The sequence below is a fragment of the Nothobranchius furzeri genome, chromosome 11, assembly GCF_043380555.1.
Source record: "Nothobranchius furzeri strain GRZ-AD chromosome 11, NfurGRZ-RIMD1, whole genome shotgun sequence".
In the NCBI taxonomy this organism is placed as follows: Eukaryota; Metazoa; Chordata; class Actinopteri; order Cyprinodontiformes; family Nothobranchiidae; genus Nothobranchius; species Nothobranchius furzeri.
The window spans coordinates 55,318,100-55,335,036 of NC_091751.1; the positions used below are offsets into that span (position 1 = coordinate 55,318,100).

The 16,937-nt window shown below is 40.9% G+C and overlaps 1 protein-coding gene across 3 annotated transcripts in view; it reads left to right on the plus strand.

Annotated features, from left to right (window-relative positions):
- The window catches only part of LOC107384019 (ephrin type-B receptor 1-B), a 331,212-nt gene that overhangs the window by 301,468 nt on the left and 12,807 nt on the right, over nucleotides 1-16,937 (plus strand). For all 3 annotated transcript variants that reach the window (XM_054739931.2, XM_054739946.2, XM_054739938.2), the window contains exon 12: nucleotides 2,105-2,320. In XM_054739931.2, the coding sequence (XP_054595906.1) occupies nucleotides 2,105-2,320 (216 nt within the window). The remainder of the gene's footprint in view (nucleotides 1-2,104; nucleotides 2,321-16,937) is intronic.

Here is a 16,937-nt window from a genome sequence, read left to right on the forward strand (position 1 = left end):
AAAACATAGGTGTCTGGCCACAACCCAAAGACAGTTTTCAGCACGTAGCGTGGACAATGTGACATAATCACCACCACAGATGTCAGTCAACGGGGCAGTCCACCATACACTGTCGAAGAAGACACAAATACATCCTTTTTTCTAAATAAAGGACCTAAATACCTCTATCTACATCTTCATTTTGCTCAGTCGCAGTAACATCCCGCCCCAAAAAATGATAAAGCGCTGTGCTTGGCAAGAGACAAGACTCATTTTTTTTAGTTCTTCACTAAGACACAGAGTAAGTTTTGTACCTTTTTTCTGACGTGTTTCACCTCTCACTGGCGTCTTCGTCATCACACATCAACGTCGGTGAAAGCTTTGACGAAGGTGCCAGTGAGAGCCAAAGCATGTCAAAAAAAGGTAAAAAAACAAGCTTTATTTACTCTGTGTTAGTGAAGAACTAAAACCATGTAGAATCAGAATAAGAACACCGAATTAACATAACAAAGCAGACACAAGATTGTTCGGGCCTGCGGCTCTAATAGAGCGTGGCTAAACTATGGCTGGGCGATATGGCCTAAAATCAATATTACGGTTTATTGAGGATTTCACCTCAATAATGATAAATGGATGATAACGCCTAAACAAAAGTTGTTCAATAGATGGGGCTACCGCGTGTAATACGTTGAGTCACTGTCATGTGACTTGAGGTGGTACAGCTTCTTAAAAGGGCATGAACATCGACAACCTACACCCATATTTTATTTTTTCAATTATCAAATTGTGGAGGAGTTTAAGTATCTCTGGGTCTTGTTCACGAGTGAGGGTAGGAGGGATCGGGAGATCGATAGGTGGATTGGTTCGGCGTCTGCAATAATGCGGATGTTGAGCCAATGGAGCTGAGACAGAAAGCCAGGCTCTCGATTTACCGGTCGATCTACGTCCCAATCCTCACCTATGGTCATGAGCTTTGGGTAATGACCAAAAGTACGAGATCGCGGATACAAGCGGCTGAAATGAGTTTCCTCCGTAGGGTGACCGGGCTCAGCCTTAGAGATAGGGTGAGGAGCTCGGACATTCGGGAGGGACTCGGAGTAGAACCGCTGCTCCTCCGGATCAAAAGGAGTCAGTTGAGGTGGTTTGGGCATCTGGTCAGGATGCCTCCAGGACGCCTCCCTGGGGAGGTGTTTCGGGTATGTCCTGCCGGCAGGAGGCCCCCGGGTTGACCCAGGACAAGTTGGAGAGGTTACATCTCCAATCTGGTCTGAGAACGCCTTGGGGTCCTGCCTGAGGAGCTGGTGGAGAAGGCCGAGGAGAGGACGGTCTGGAACTCCCTAGATGGGATGCTGCCCCCGCGACCCGGACCCGGATAAGCGGAGGAAGACGACGATGAGACGACGACGATCATTGACATGGGAAAAACATTATAGTTGGAAATTTTGATAATGATAAATTTTCTATTTCTTGCCCAGCCCTAGGATAAGTCAACCTGCAGAGCAAAATAATTTTACTTCTGCTGCAGTCTACCTAGATTTCAAGGCTATTGATCCGTAGCAAGAAATTACATATTTGTATATTTTATAAGAAAATAAGAAACACAAGCACTACAAGAACAGGGGCTTCCTTTTCGACTTTCAAGAAACTCCTAAATACCCTGCTCTTCAGAGATCATCGTCTAAATTAGCACCCTCCCTGCACCCATCCCCCTCTCTACTGTCCACTGCTTGTTCCGTCCTCTCCATGATTCATCATGCTGCTTCACTGCCACCTACGACTGACTGGAAATTGTTTGTTGTTGTTGTTGTTGTTGTTGTTATAGTTGTTGTTTGCCTCAAGGGCAGCATGCCGATTATAACGTGTAAGTCGCTTTGGACAAAAGCATCTGCTAAATACATAAACATAAACAATATACATTGTAATGTTGTCTCCTAGTACTGTTGTCTTCTAATAGAAAGAAAAACATGGCTGTGATAGTTTAAAATCGTGACATTTTGATGATTTGAGTAACAACAAATAAATAATAGACCAAATAATGATACTCATTAGAACTGAAACAATGTTTTCTTGATCTCCAAGCAAGAATCTTAAAGATTTTTGCTTTATTTTTGGTTCTGTCTTCCAGAAAAATGATGGTCAGTTCACAGTGATCCAACTGGTAGGAATGCTGCGTGGGATCTCAGCGGGAATGAAATATCTCTCAGAAATGAATTATGTCCATCGTGATTTGGCCGCACGAAACATTCTTGTCAACAGTAACTTGGTGTGTAAAGTGTCCGACTTCGGTCTGTCACGTTACCTACAGGAAGACACGTCTGATCCCAGCTATACGAGTTCTCTGGTGAGTACTTCAGCTTCTTTAGTTATCTGGCGGGTGCTCGAGATTTACCCAGTGACTACTCTGTTGGTTGTAATTCATAGTCCTAAGGCATTTTCACTGACACCGAGTTTCAAACACTCTCAAAACAATCATCTATCACTCTTTGAAGTTTTGACTTTGACAGTGTCTCATTCTTTTTGAAGCCCTTTGACTTTTTACAGTGCCTTTCATTTTATATGCGCTGTCGCTGTCTTTTTCCTCAAGCCCCTTCCTCTTCTTTTCTATGCTGTGGAAGTCACGGACTGGAGGTCTGTCACATCTTCATTAGTGTGGAGACGAGCCTCCTTTGGGAAGGCTCCGCTCTCATTGGCATGCCCGAAGTGCAGAGAAACCAAAGGGCATTGCAGCCCCTCAAAATGACATCTCGCACCTCTCTCCCTCCCTCTTCCTTCTCAGTCCTCATTCGTTATTACTGGGGCATCATGGGAGGCTTAGGCTCCTCATTAACTCCTCCACGCTACAGATCGGTAATTATTAGCAGCCATCATTAGTTCATCTTCTGCCTCTCCTCAATTCAAAACACACTTTTTACACCCTCACTAACACACGACCCAGGTCATTAGAACGCTAGACATGCCTCAGGTTGAATGGGTGGTTTAAAGTATTTGCCTGTATGTGTGCATGCACTTGTGTCTATGGCTTTGTCACCTCATTGACTCTGTTTAATACTTGTTGTAGACTATGTTGTTTATAGCTCGTTTCCCATCTGCACCAGTTCAAATAGCAATAATGAGAAGTTACACAGATAAAAATACAGCTCTTTTTTACATTACAAGTGCATAACAATTGCAGTGGTCTCTAGTAGGAACGAAAGACACGTGAGTTCTACTCTGAGCTCTAGTGTGCCCATTTTAGAAACTAGAAAGGAGTCGGAACAGAGTTAAGCTGAACACGACTGGATTTGGAGTCTTATAGGGAGCTTAAGTCACGTTCATCTACTTCCAAACCTTTGGTCTCCGGAAAAACAAAAAAACAATAAAAAATAAATAAATAAAGGCAAGTCAATGGAGCTATAAAAGCTATTTTCTAGTTCAGTTTGTTATTAAGTCCCATAGTCATCATCACACACTGGTGAAATTCATCTCCGCGTTTGACCCATCCCCATAGGGAGCAATGAGCTGCAGCTTTGGCTGCGTTCGGAAACCATTTTGAGGTTTAACCCTCCAATCCAACCCCTTAAAGCCGAGTCTCAAGCAGGGAGCCATTTTTTAAGTCTTTGGTACGAACCCCGATCTCCCAGTCCCAGGCTGGACCACTAGGTCACTGAGCTGGTGTTATGTGCCGTGGATTTCACATATGTTGTCCGTGAATTTTAAAGTCACATTTTGAAAGCACTTATTTTTGAATGGGGGCAAAAGTTATTTTAGGTTTTGTGTGAAAATATGTCCAGGACTACAAATGTGCATCACCACATTGATGCCATCCAACCAGACACAGAGAAAAACAGAGGAAAAATGGATGTAAGTTCAGTGAGCTTTGAATCCTTCCTTCAGGAGGAAAGAACCACCGTAAATCTTGTAATGTGGTAGGGAGCAGCTACGCTAGGGCAGCAGAGATTCTGTGGTAACGTCACATATGCCGACATCTGATTTGTAGTCATAGTAATTACAGAGTTTTACAAGCTGATAATCTCAAAGTATGTGACTGGCATGGTCAAAACACACATTACTTTTCATTTAAATTGAAGTCCAACATATGTGTGAGTCAGGGTGTAAGGCAAAGCGAATTAGATAATAGCTCTTTAAGCCCCATTCACAATTTTTCTTTTTTCATTCTTCTGGGGACCCATGAACCAACCTGAAAGGGAGAAGACTTAGGCTTCCCATAGCCTGATATTTGGACATCTCAGCACTGATTGGCAAAGAGCAACGCAACTCCACTTTGCGACGTTGATGTTTTATCTCCGCAAATAACACAAGCCTGAAAAAGTTCCGTTGTGTGGTGGAGCTGCTAATGCTAACGGTTAGCTTCTGCTAGTCGAGACGTTCTCTGCTTTTTCCTGGATGCTAAACCAACTACAGCCTTTCCTGTTGCGAGTCAAAGTGGGGGAGTACATGAAAATTAAGTGAACGTGTTATGTAGATCTGTCAGGCTTTTCAAATCCTAGAGCTTCGGCGTCTATTTTCTATCAGAAGCTAATGCAGGAGATAAGTGTAGGAGACAATTTTTATGTTCAGCCTGCATGAAAACTCAGAGATTATCAACAGAAATGATAAATAAAAAATGGTTTTCTTAAATCTGTATACCAAATAATAATGTATTACTAAAGCTGTCAAACAAATGTAGGGACTTACAATGATGCTTTAAAACTAACCGTAGAACGAAGTAGCTCTGTTTTGATGACACCAGAATGATTATTTTAATTTTTCTACCAAGATTTTCATATATTATGAAAATGACAGAAAGGTTTAGGTTTATAGAAAGTCTTTGAAGTGGAGAATGATGATATTTTGGAAATCAAACTAACTTTGGTTCTGGCCATTACCTCACCACTATCTCCCAAATGAGTCCAATCAGGAAGCAGTCAACAGAATTACAGTAATCATTTAAAACTTATACGTACTTCAGAATGACTAAAAGTGCCCTTTTGCTTTAATGTTTGTTGGTAAATGTGTGTTTATTTTCTCTTAGTGTTGGTTGTACATTGAGCAAACTGTAATGGCCTCTGTAGCCCGTAAAAATGACAGATTTATTCGATTCTAAGGTCCAAGAAGCATAAAGTAGAAATGGATTTATAAGACCTATTCATTAGAAAAAGACTGTGTGTATGTGTGTATGTGTGTATGTGCGTGCGTGCGTGCGTGTGTGTGTGTGTGTGTGTGTGTGTGTGTGTGTGTGTGTGTGTGTGTGTGTGTGTGCGCGTGTGTTTTACTGAGCTGTGCCCAGTGTTTCACCTGCTTTTATTTCTGAGTTGACAGCCTCTAGTGGCTCCACACAATCGTTCCTAACAGAGTAACCTGGAAACTGAAAGTTTACCTTGTTTCATAAAGCCACCTTGGGGGTTTTCTCCTTGTAGATGGTTCTTTCTTTAAAATGTGAACGTACAGATCTGTCATAGATGGCACATTATATCTTATGAATAAATATGAATACAGTCTGAATATATTACACTATAAAAGGGGCACTATTTTAGGACCAGCTTCAGAGGTAGAACAGTGCATGCAAACCATTGAGATCAAAAGCACTGTGAGGCTTTGCTACCTAGATAAAACTATATTTAGATATGGGCCATTTAAGAAAAAACAATAATACAAAACTTGTTATGCATTTTTTACTGGCAATTTTTTTCAACACGATTCTAGGGATTGAATGGTGAAAAATCTGACATTTCTTTATAAAAAAAATAATAATTATTACACCTATTAATGTTCCAGTCCCCAGATATCCATATATTATTAGCTGAACAAAATAAATTGACTAAGAAGAATTGAAGTTGTTGTAGTTTTGTTGCTGAATCCTTCTGTTGACCATTAGCATCTACTCAGATGACCTAAATCATCCTGTCATCGTGCCCTTTCTCTCTGCTTTGTTTTTATCTCCTCTCTCTTTTTATTTGCAATAATATAGTTGTTAAACAATCTCCTATTTTGGAGAAAAAAGTATTTTTTGCATTAAACACAAGAAACACACAGTGCCAGCCAAATGGTAAGAGGTGGTTGCCAAGGTGTGATCGGCAGCAGTGTCATATAGAGGACATTTGACCTTACATTGGGGTGACTGAAAGCTAATTGCTCCCAGGGAACAGCTTGCTTTGTATGCTTGACCCCTGCGGCTAAACCTTGCTGAATGGGTATTATTTAGCAACAAAGAAGAACAGCACCTCTGTTGTCTGTGCTGCTGAGGAGGCTAATAAAACAGGGCTTACAGGATTGGATTATAGATCGTGGCCAGCTTTTTGATGTTGTTTAATGCAAAACTCTACAAAGTCTCCCTTGAGAACCACAAAGTCAAAACCAAGAGGGCGATTTTGATGTTAACAAACTGAAGTAATCTGATGATGCTTTATGCTGCTTAGTTTTGACACCAGGAGCCGAGCAAACACGAAACAAGCACTTGGGAAAGTGTGTGTGTGTGTGTGTCTCATGCCCTTCACTTCACAGAAACTTTGGCTGACCTGACGCAAGCCAATCAGTGAGCAAGGCTTGCGCTGCAGACAAGGACAATGGAAATGGGAAATTAAATTGCACTGACAGGAAGTGATTTGCATAGTCACCAACTGCCTCCTCGAGCAAATTTATCACATCTTTCCCTCCGCTGCTTTTCTAATTTTTGTCTGCAATTCTGGGCACACCAATTACAGGGCCTGTGGTGCGATGCTGGATCCGTGGTTAGGAGGACATGCTGGTAATTGTGTTAACCCTGGATGTGGGTTCACTCTGGAGTGGTGTTGTGGAGTTTAAGACAGAAGGAGGCTGTCCCCCACTCTGTTGGCTGTGCACCAAAGTCATGATTAATTAGGCCTACAAAACAATCCTTGAACTGCACTGGTATTGCTGAGGTGCTGTTTGTTAATGCATTTAAAATCTTCAGCCACTGTGTGTTTCTACTCAAACTTAGGCATTTTCACGTATTAGCTTGTGTTGCACTGCTTTTTTACTTAATTGCATGATTTTTTTAAAGTAGCCCACTGGTGCTTCTCAAATCCTTTGGAGGCAGGAGCGAACCTGCAAAGCTTACCAAAGGGATGCACCGCAAGCTTTTCTCCTTGTTTATGACTCCATTCATCAAAGGAGGTATAATTTCTTAAATTCATTATCTGATTTCATTTTCCTCTGCCTGTGTGATTTATTTATTTACTTCTTTATTCCTGAAGCAACGTAAAGACCCATTAGAATGATCCACTTAGCGTAGATGCGATACATTTTGTTGTGCTGTTTGATCTATAATGAGCACTCTGGTATATGCTCATTGTTGAGTGAACGTCAGAGGTCACACACGCACCTGGCATAAACATGTGGCACGAATGAGCTCACCAAACGTGAAACTCTCTAAGTGGGTCAGTTCACACCTGGCATCAGTGTGCCTCTCCAGATGTGTCTGGAATGACCAACTGTGATTAGATCTCACTTCCCTTTCAGTGACTGAGCAAATACATAATGCATATTTCTGAAAACCAAATGCATTGCTGTGTTTATCCGCTGTTGGTAACAATTCACTCTCCTGTGTCTAATTTCATCTAAATTAACTGCAGACATCTTGTGGAGGATTTTAGCTGAGCAGGTGGTCCATCACTCTATTCCATGTGCACACATCCTAAAGAGTACGGCCATATGCTGTTCAGATTACCTCAGAGAGAGTCCTGAGGGAGCTCAGCCATCCTCAGTCCATGTGGGATCTGTTGCCACCTGTAGGTGTCCACTTGTGAACACATCTCCCAACACTGTGTGCCAATGGCAAGAGTGTTCAGGTCAGATATGAGGGCATTATGAGTTAGATGTGCATTTAATGGCAAAGTAGCTAGTTAGTTGTCTCGTAATTAATTATTTTGTGCACATTTGTTCGGGAAAATATTCCACCAAAGTGGTCTGACAGCCCATAACAGCTTAGCTCATAACCCACTCATTAAAGCTCCGTGCCTGCGGGATAACGGTGAGCGGGGCAGCTGTGGGAAAGATTTTCTGCTTTGGCTTCAGCTGATGATGTGAAAAGGCTGTCAGTGGCGTTTGCATCAGAAAATCTGTGCTTCTGTTGTGGCCAAATGAGCTTATACGTTTTTTGAATATAAAGGCGCATATGATTGCAGTGTTCTTGGTACCGCACACATCCTCCATCTTCTGTGTGTTGTTTGTGTGTTTGCTTGTGTCATTGAAGCTGAGAGGGGCTGAAAGGTGGGGTCACACAGTGCCAGTTACAAAGCTCATCCATCAAAATCCCTGTGACCCAAGTGACATTCTTTCAGCTCCGCTCCAGTGCTCACACTATGTGGACTCCCCTGTTGTTTCTGTCATTTGTCTGCTTTCTATTAGCACCCATCCCTGTTGTCACCACTTTCAGACCTGTGCACCTTTTGGACTTGACTCTTCACTTACAGTCCGATATGTATGGAGTAAAGGAGACTGATTATAGGAAGAAACAAGGAGTGAAATGTGCACATGCCCACGTAGATCATGTCAGAAAACATGGCGGCTCGTCCATAGGAGGCAATAGGGCGCCGCCCGACCAGTCTCACAGGAAGAAGATAGGAACACAAAATCTAAAAAACAAAAAGCATGACAATTAAACTAAACGGTTTGCACTTCATGCACAGTATAGGTGCTGTGTTTAACCTGCATTTAAGTGTAGTTCTAAATGTTCTCTCACACTTTTACCACCATCAAATTGTCCTGCGACATATTTCCTTTTCTTTTTCGGTCACAGCAATCTTTACCGTCAACCTACACTATAACTGGCGCATGTGCACTAGACCCCCTTCAATACATACATAGGAGAGCCCTTGGTCACAGAAGATTGCAGCCAAAATCGAATGGAGTCTCAGCTCTGCTCAGGATGTTCACTTGGAACCGGGAGCTCTCCACAGTTCACTGTTCTTTTCTTAAAGTTCCATCCATCCATTTTCTTCTGCTTATCTGGAGTTGAGTCGCAGGGGCAACAGCCTAAGTCGAGATGCCCAGACTTCCCTCTCCCCAGCCACTTGCGACAGCTCTTCCCGGGGAATCCCAAGGCGTTCCCTGACTTTACGAGAGACATAGTCCCTCCTCCGTGTCCTGGGTCTTCCTTTAGGTCTCCTCCTGGTATGACGTGCCCATAAAACCTCAGGAAGGCCTTTTAGAGCAGCCGATTACGCCTCGTAAATTTTTTTTTTATATAATGGAGAACTGGGAAATTGATGGAATGTAGCGTCTGAGATTTGTAAACACCCTTCAGCAGGTTAAAACAGCCACAAATCAGTCAGAATTCAGTTCAATGTGAGGTTGGGACAGGATTACAAGAATTGAGTGGATTATTTTTTTACTATAACACAAATTATACTGACCATAAACCAGTGAAGGTAAGACTGAATTTATGCTTTTGACTTCATGAAATGAGCATTCTTTTGCTGCTATAAGTTGCTCTGCAAGTTTTGCAGGTTGAGTAATGGTACTTATATTGTTGTAAAGAAGAGCTTCTGGCCTTTAATTTAAACAGCTTCTTCTTTTTTTTTTACCTTTTCATTTTGCGACATATTAACAACACTTATGTGGGTGCTGTTGAAGTAGAAAACATGGATTCTATTGTTGAGATGAACCTCTTTCCATTTAGTACGTGTGCAGTGTGCAGATATTAGTAAATATTAAGCATGTTTTTGGAACAACTTTGTTGCTGGAAGTGATCGTGGACCTGGTACCGGGTCTGTTGGGTTCAGTTGTATGATGCATAAGAATGGTAATTTAGCATCCCCCAGTGGTGATACGTGATTAAAACACACCTGAAGACGGACGGCAAAAATGCGTCCCACCAAAAAAGTAATAATAATTCACCAGCAGCTGTCAGAACATAAACCAAACCACTTCTAATCACAGGAGATGTTTGTCTTGAATGTTTGTATCACATTTATTTATGGTTCCCTTGTTTTACTTTAGTAACTTGTCACCTTCGACTCTCCTCACACAAATAAATTATGCTTCGAGATGTCAGGTAGCTGTTTCATAGGAGAATGTGATGTTTATAAGCTCTCAGCTAGGTCATGTACCTTCACTTCCCCACAAATATGAGTCAGCAGAGCTGAAACAAAATTTGATCTCCAGGAAAAACTCTACTGATTGTGTTACTAACAAAATGCCAAGTAAGCATCTTTTAAATGGGTTGTACCAAAATATAAGAATTAATTTAATGCAATACAGAGTGTTTATTGACATACCTGCATCAGCCTCCTTGGCAATGTCAGTTTAATCTTGGCTTTGATTTGCCATCTGTGATTGTTTCACTGTATTTGCATCTTTACAATGAAACAAATCACGCTCAAGTGATTGTGCTCACTAAATCAGGAAGACAACCCTGATCTGTGGCTGAGCCTGTTACTCCATAAAGTGCTTCAGTGCCGAATGCAGGGTGACTAAAGGGAGATTTATTCTGTTGGTTAACTGAAGCTGAACATACACAAAGCTATGGATTTCAAAATACAATACAAGTCATAAAAATAGCTATTAATGTCTCCATACTGCAGTGATCTGCAGCTGGAAGAAAACAGTGCTGGGAATATATGCCATCTCATATCAGTGTCATTCACTTTTTTTTTTTACATCATGCAGTTTAAGAGTAATTTTTCTGTTGACCCTTGCCTAAAAAAATCAGTTGTTCTGTCACCTGAAAAAGGTAAAATTATGTTACTACAGTGGGGCAAAAAAGTATTTAGTCAGCCACCGATTGTGCAAGTTCTCCCACTTGAAATGATGACAGAGGTCATTAATTTTCATCATAGGTACACTTCAACTGTGAGAAACATAATGTGAAAAAAAAATCCATCATTTCACATGGCAGGATTTTTAAAGAATTTATTTGTAAATCAGGGTGGAAAATAAGTATTTGGTCAATAACAAAAATTCAACTCAATACTTTGTAACATAACCTTTGTTGGCAATAACAGAGGTCAAACAATTACTCTAGGCCTTTACCAGGTTTGGCCACACAGTAGCTGGTATTTTGGCCCATTCCTCCATGCAGATCTTCTCGAGAGCAGTGATGTTTTGGGGCTGTCGCCGAGCAACACGGACTTTCAACTCCCTCCACAGATTTTCTATGGGGTTGAGGTCTGGAGACTGGCTAGGCCACTCCAGGACTTTCAAATGCTTCTTACGGAGCCACGCCTTTGTTGCCCGGGCGGTGTGTTTGGGAACATTGTCGTGCTGGAAGAGCCAGCCACGTTTCATCTTCAAAGCTCTCACTGATGGAATGAGGTTTTGGCTCAAAATCTCATGATACATGGTTCCATTCATTCTGGCCTTAACACGGATCAGTCGTCCTGTCCCCTTAGCAGAAAAACAGCCCCAAAGCATGATGTTCCCACCCCCATGCTTCACAGTAGGTATGGTGTTCTTGGGATGCAACTCAGTATTCTTCTTCCTCCAAACATGACGAGTTGAGTTTATACCAAAAAATTCTACTTTGGTTTCATCTAACCACATGACATTCTCCCAATCCTCTGCTGTATCATCCGTGTGCTCTCTGGTAAACTTCAGATGGGCTTGGACATGCACTGGCTTCAGCAGCGGAACACGTCTGGCACTGCAGGATTTGATTCCCTGCCGTTGTAGTGTGTTACTGATGGTGACCTTTGTTACTGTGGTCCCAGCTCTCTGCAGGTCATTCACCAGGTCCCCCCGTGTGGTTCTGGGATTCTTGCTCACCGTTCTCATGATCATTTTGACCCCACGGGATGAGATCTTGCGTGGAGCCCCAGATCGAGGGAGATTATCAGTGGTCTTGTATGTCTTCCATTTTCTGATAATTGCTCCCACAGTTGATTTTTTTCCCACCAAGCTGCTTGCCTATTGTAGATTCACTCTTCCCCGTCTGGTGCAGGTCTACAATTATTTTCCTGGCGTCCTTCGAAAGCTCTTTGGTCTTGGCCATAGTGGAGTTTGGAGTCTGACTGTTTGAGGCTGGGGACAGGTGTCTTTTATACAGATAATGAGTTCAAACAGGTGCCATTAAAACAGGTAATGAGTGGAGGACAGAAAAGCTTCTTAAAGAAGATGTTACAGGTCTGTGAGAGCCAGAGATTTTCCTTGTTTGAAGTGACCAAATACTTATTTTCCACCCTGATTTACAAATAAATTCTTTAACAATCCTGCCATGTGAATTCATGGATTTTTTTTTCACATTCTGTCTCTCACAGTTGAAGTGTACCTATGATGAAAATTACTGACCTCTGTCATCATTTTAAGTGGGAGAACATGCACAATCGGTGGCTGACTAAATACTTTTTTTGCTCCACTGTATGCTACGGTGGCCCTGAAGTGCAAATCACACCAACAAAGCACTAAACACAACTACAAATTGAGAAGCACACAAACAAATAAGAATCACACAAACATAAGGATCACACAAACAAATTAATAACATGAAAAAAATAAGAAAAACACAAAAATATTAAGAAAAACACTAACAAATTAAGAAAAACACAAAAATAAAAACACCACAAATTAAGAAAAACACAAACAAATTAAGACAAACACAAACAAATTAAGAAACCGGAAAGGGTAGGTACCAGTCAGCAACAGGAGACATCACTAATTGGCCAACTGCGCTGTTTGTCTTGTGACCCGGAAGTTACTCTATTTGTAGAAAATTTTCCAAACATGAACATTAGCGGTGACCACATAGCTGCCGCTATTCAAGAATATTTTGATTCAGGACTTACATAGGAGGGTATACTGGATATGCTCAAGTCTAATCATGACATTTCAATTAGTATGCATACACGGAAGATGCACCTAAAAGAATCTGGACTTTACAGACGAGGCAACTACTCTCCACTTCCTGATGTGAGGCGTGCCATTTTGACCGAGCTTCGGTCAAACACCACGTGCTTTTCTCAATTTGTGTTATTCTTAATATTTTAAGTGTTTTTCTCATTTTTTTCATGTTATTCTTAATTTGTTTGTGTGATCCTTATTTGTTTGTGTGCTTCTCAATTTGTAGTTGTGTTTAGTGATTTGTTGGTGTGATTTGCACTTCAGGGCCACTATACTATGCAGCCATGTGAAGAACTGATGAGATCAAGGCTGTTTTCTAAAATGAGAGTTATTAGAACAAGTAAGATGGGGTTGGACTCATTATATAGTGCCCATCGATCTAGGAGAAAAAAAGTTTTTGTTTAGCTAAACCTATTTTAGTGTGAGTGAATCTTTCCTAAAGTAGTCTATGAGATAAATACACATGTGATATAGAATCTAATCTTAGTTATTTTTTAAAGTTTGACTGGGCTTCTTTTGTTATTTTTGAGACATTTTGCTTCTCAGCCCTTTCCCAGTGGAACAAAACTCTCGTATATAAAGTAAAACTTTGAAAATGACAAAGGAAGCTCAGTCACCATAATCTCTTGAGATTTATTGTCCTGGATTACTCAGACTCTACATAGAAACATTTAGCATGTGTGCTTAGATAGCCATAGTAAATATGCTAAAACATAATGAATACATATTTTAATGTATAAGAAGAACCATGTTTTTATTGCTTGTTTTCATACGTAATGAGATAAAAATCCAAAAATATAATTGTTGATGTTGCCACTGAAAACTGTCCTTCCTTCCTAACCAGAGAATCTTTAACGACCTCAGTACTACAAAGTTGAATCACATGAAATTGGACTTGGTCAGAAAATAATTACATGAGTTCTAAATTCAACTTTACTCAGTTTTTTTGCAGTGGTATCTAGTAAATGCCTTATAAGTCATTCTCTGAGGGAAAAAGCTCTGGGGTGCCTGTTGAGGACGTAAGGGTCAGCTGGAGGAGAAAGTAGCTTCAGATGGCATATTTGGACATCGTTCCCCTGACTGGCTAACAGCAACGTCACTCTGCCACTGAATCCGTTTGCAATGTTGATGTTTTATCTCTACAAATTACACAAGCCTGAAGGAGTTCTGCTGTTTGGTGGAGTTTCTAATGCTAACGGTTAGCTTCTACTATTTGAGACGTGCTCTGCTGTTTCCTGGAAGCTAAACCAACAACAGCCTTCCCCATCACGGGCCAAGAGAAGTGAGTCCATGAACATTAAGTGACATTCAGTGCATTTACATGCATATCTAAGTCGATCTAAAGTAATAAACCGAGAGCCGTTATCCTAGTTTACATGTACTTTAGAAAAAAACTCTCTCAAATAAAGTTTGTTCCACTCTGGTACAGTCGGTGGCAGCATGTGCCCTGTAGCCTTCCGGATAGCTCATAGCAACACAAAAAGCAAACAAAAAAGCAACGAGAAAAAAGCAGACTAAGTTAAAACAGGATAAGCACAATGGCCAAAGGAATGGACAACAACAACGCTGCAGCACAGCTTATTTGGTATGTAGTGTCCTGTAAGCCATTTACATGTAGATGCATTCTGTCAGGTTCGTTGGCAGATCTGAAGCGTGACTGAGAGTTCTGTTGCCCAGACGCGGAGTGACGGAGATAACCGGCGTGGTTATCTCTTGTAGGTTTAGCTTGAGGGTTTAGAGGGCTGATAAGCCTGGAGACTCGATACAAAGTCTGGTGAGAACGATGACTGAGCAATGAATGAAACGCCGGCACTTCCTTAAGTAGTGTCGGCGTGATGACGTCAGCCGCCACGTTGGTGGCAGGAATGAATGGAATGCAGTCAGCTAGAGGAGTTCGTGACACATTCAGTTTCCTAATGAATGATCTGGGTGCTTCAGCTTGATAAGAACCAGTTCGCCTTCAGCCAGACTAACGCTTTTACATGCATAAAAAAAACTGAACAATGTCAGTCTATTTAGGGCAATAGTTTGTTTTTTCATTGTGTATTTGCTATCAGAAGCTAATGCAGGAGAGATGTAGGTGACTGTTTTCATGTTCAGCCTGCATGGCAAACTCAAAGTGACTGACTACAAACAAAAATAAAAAAAAATTAAAAAGTTTTTTTCAATGAAGTTGACCTTTAACGGGTTGTGTATTTTGAGGAAAATAGTTACTTCAAAATATGGTTAAAATAGCTCCCACTAACAGCTGTGCAATAGTAAAAAGTTATATTTGTAAACATATTCATTCATGCAACTGACTCTGAGAGAGAGAGAGGCAGTAGACCCTGAACAGGTCCATTACTGATCAAACACTAGCTGAACTCGCATTTAAGTCTTTGTACCAAGGAATGAAACGAGGACTGACATAAAAATTATTTTGCACATGTATATACAAAAAGACCCCAACCCAGCGTTTGACCCGGTAACCTTCTTTAACAGAAGCAACTGTTCAAAACTACCTCATTAATTTGGAATTATGACAAATGTATTAAAATAATTATATGTAATGCACAGAACTGTGAAATGGGCTTGAAATAAACATGGTTCTACTGTAACCTGATGCTCCCCATAACAAAGAAAATAAAACTAATTCCATTAATCGTATGTGAAACAGTGTGTTAATTAGGCATATTAAGAATAAAAATATATATCTTAACACATATTTGCAGAGCCATATACTTTATTATTGCCTACATAAAGGCTATAAATAACTTGCTCTCCTACAGCACATTCTTGTGTTAAAGGAGTGCAGAGGACCCTAAAGAGCTTTACACTACAGTCAATTGTTCATTCTTTCACACACACACACACACACACACACACACACACACACACACACACACACACACACACACACACACACACACACACACACACACACTGCTGGTGATGAGCTATATTGCAGGCTGTGATGCACAGGCATCACCAGCCCTTCCAACCACCACCTGCAGGCAAATAAAGAACAAGTGTCCTGCCCATGGACACAACAACTTTCACAGATGGAGCCAGGGTTCAAACTGGCAACCCACTGATTACAAGTTGAACTCCTAACCCCTGAGCCACTGTTAGTCAATCAGTGGATCAGTCAATAGATCGATTGAAAGTGAGAATGCAAAATCCAAAATGTGTTTGTAAGTGAAGTCTTGGTATGAATATTTAAAGTCTACTGAATAGATTAACCCAGTTGTATAGGGTCAAAAGAATTTAATAGGTAATGCAAAATTGTATTATTCCACAGCTTTGTTGCTCATTTACCAACTTGACATCATTTAAAACATATTGTTAGAATTCTGGATCTTAATGCAATTATTCTTGAAGGTGGAACTTAGAGATGAGAGCTACATTTCCAAAGAGGTTTTCCTGTTTCTTATATAAATATTTTCATGTAAATCTGTCTCTTTTTTTTTCCAGACAGTCTGCAGATATCTTTGAATTGACTTATTAACCAAACTAAAAGACTAAAGATAAAACCAGCAGATTCTTAGATTTACTTTCTTGGAGAACATAATCTAGTCTCTAAAAGGCTTTTTTTTTTTGCACTTGTCCTTTGTTTACGTTGGAAGACGTATGTGACGTCTCCTCCTCCATTCCCATGATTGCCTGAGAAACCAAAAGCGTACTCACCAAACAACCTTCTTTTCTCTTTTTCCTTGTGCCATTTTCCTCCACGTCTTTTCATGTCAGTCAACCTCTCTGCCTCCTTTTGCATTTTTTCACCCTCGTTTTTGTTCTTTTTGGGCAGACGTCCAGGGCAGATTGTTGCTCTCAGGATTTCATTAAAACTATGTTGATAGAGCACTATTCCCAGCCTAAGTAAATGTGCTCATACCCATTTGAGTGAGCATTGTTTGGAAAGAGATTACTGAAGTTGGTGAAGGAAAGACTAGGAGGAGAGGGGGAAAGCAGGGAACGAAAGATGTTCATATTTGTCTTCCAGATGGCTCCGAAAGTTTGTTCAGACTCACTAAATAGCTTCTATGAAGTGAAAAAAACTGATTAAAAACTAGAAATGTTGACCTCTTCCGCAATGAGCTTGTCTGGGATGCTTCTGCATGTAAGCGACAACTGTTCGTTGCACTGTGACAGATATAGGTGTATTAAATTCTGTCTCATTCCACATCACGTGTCAGTGACAGCCTACA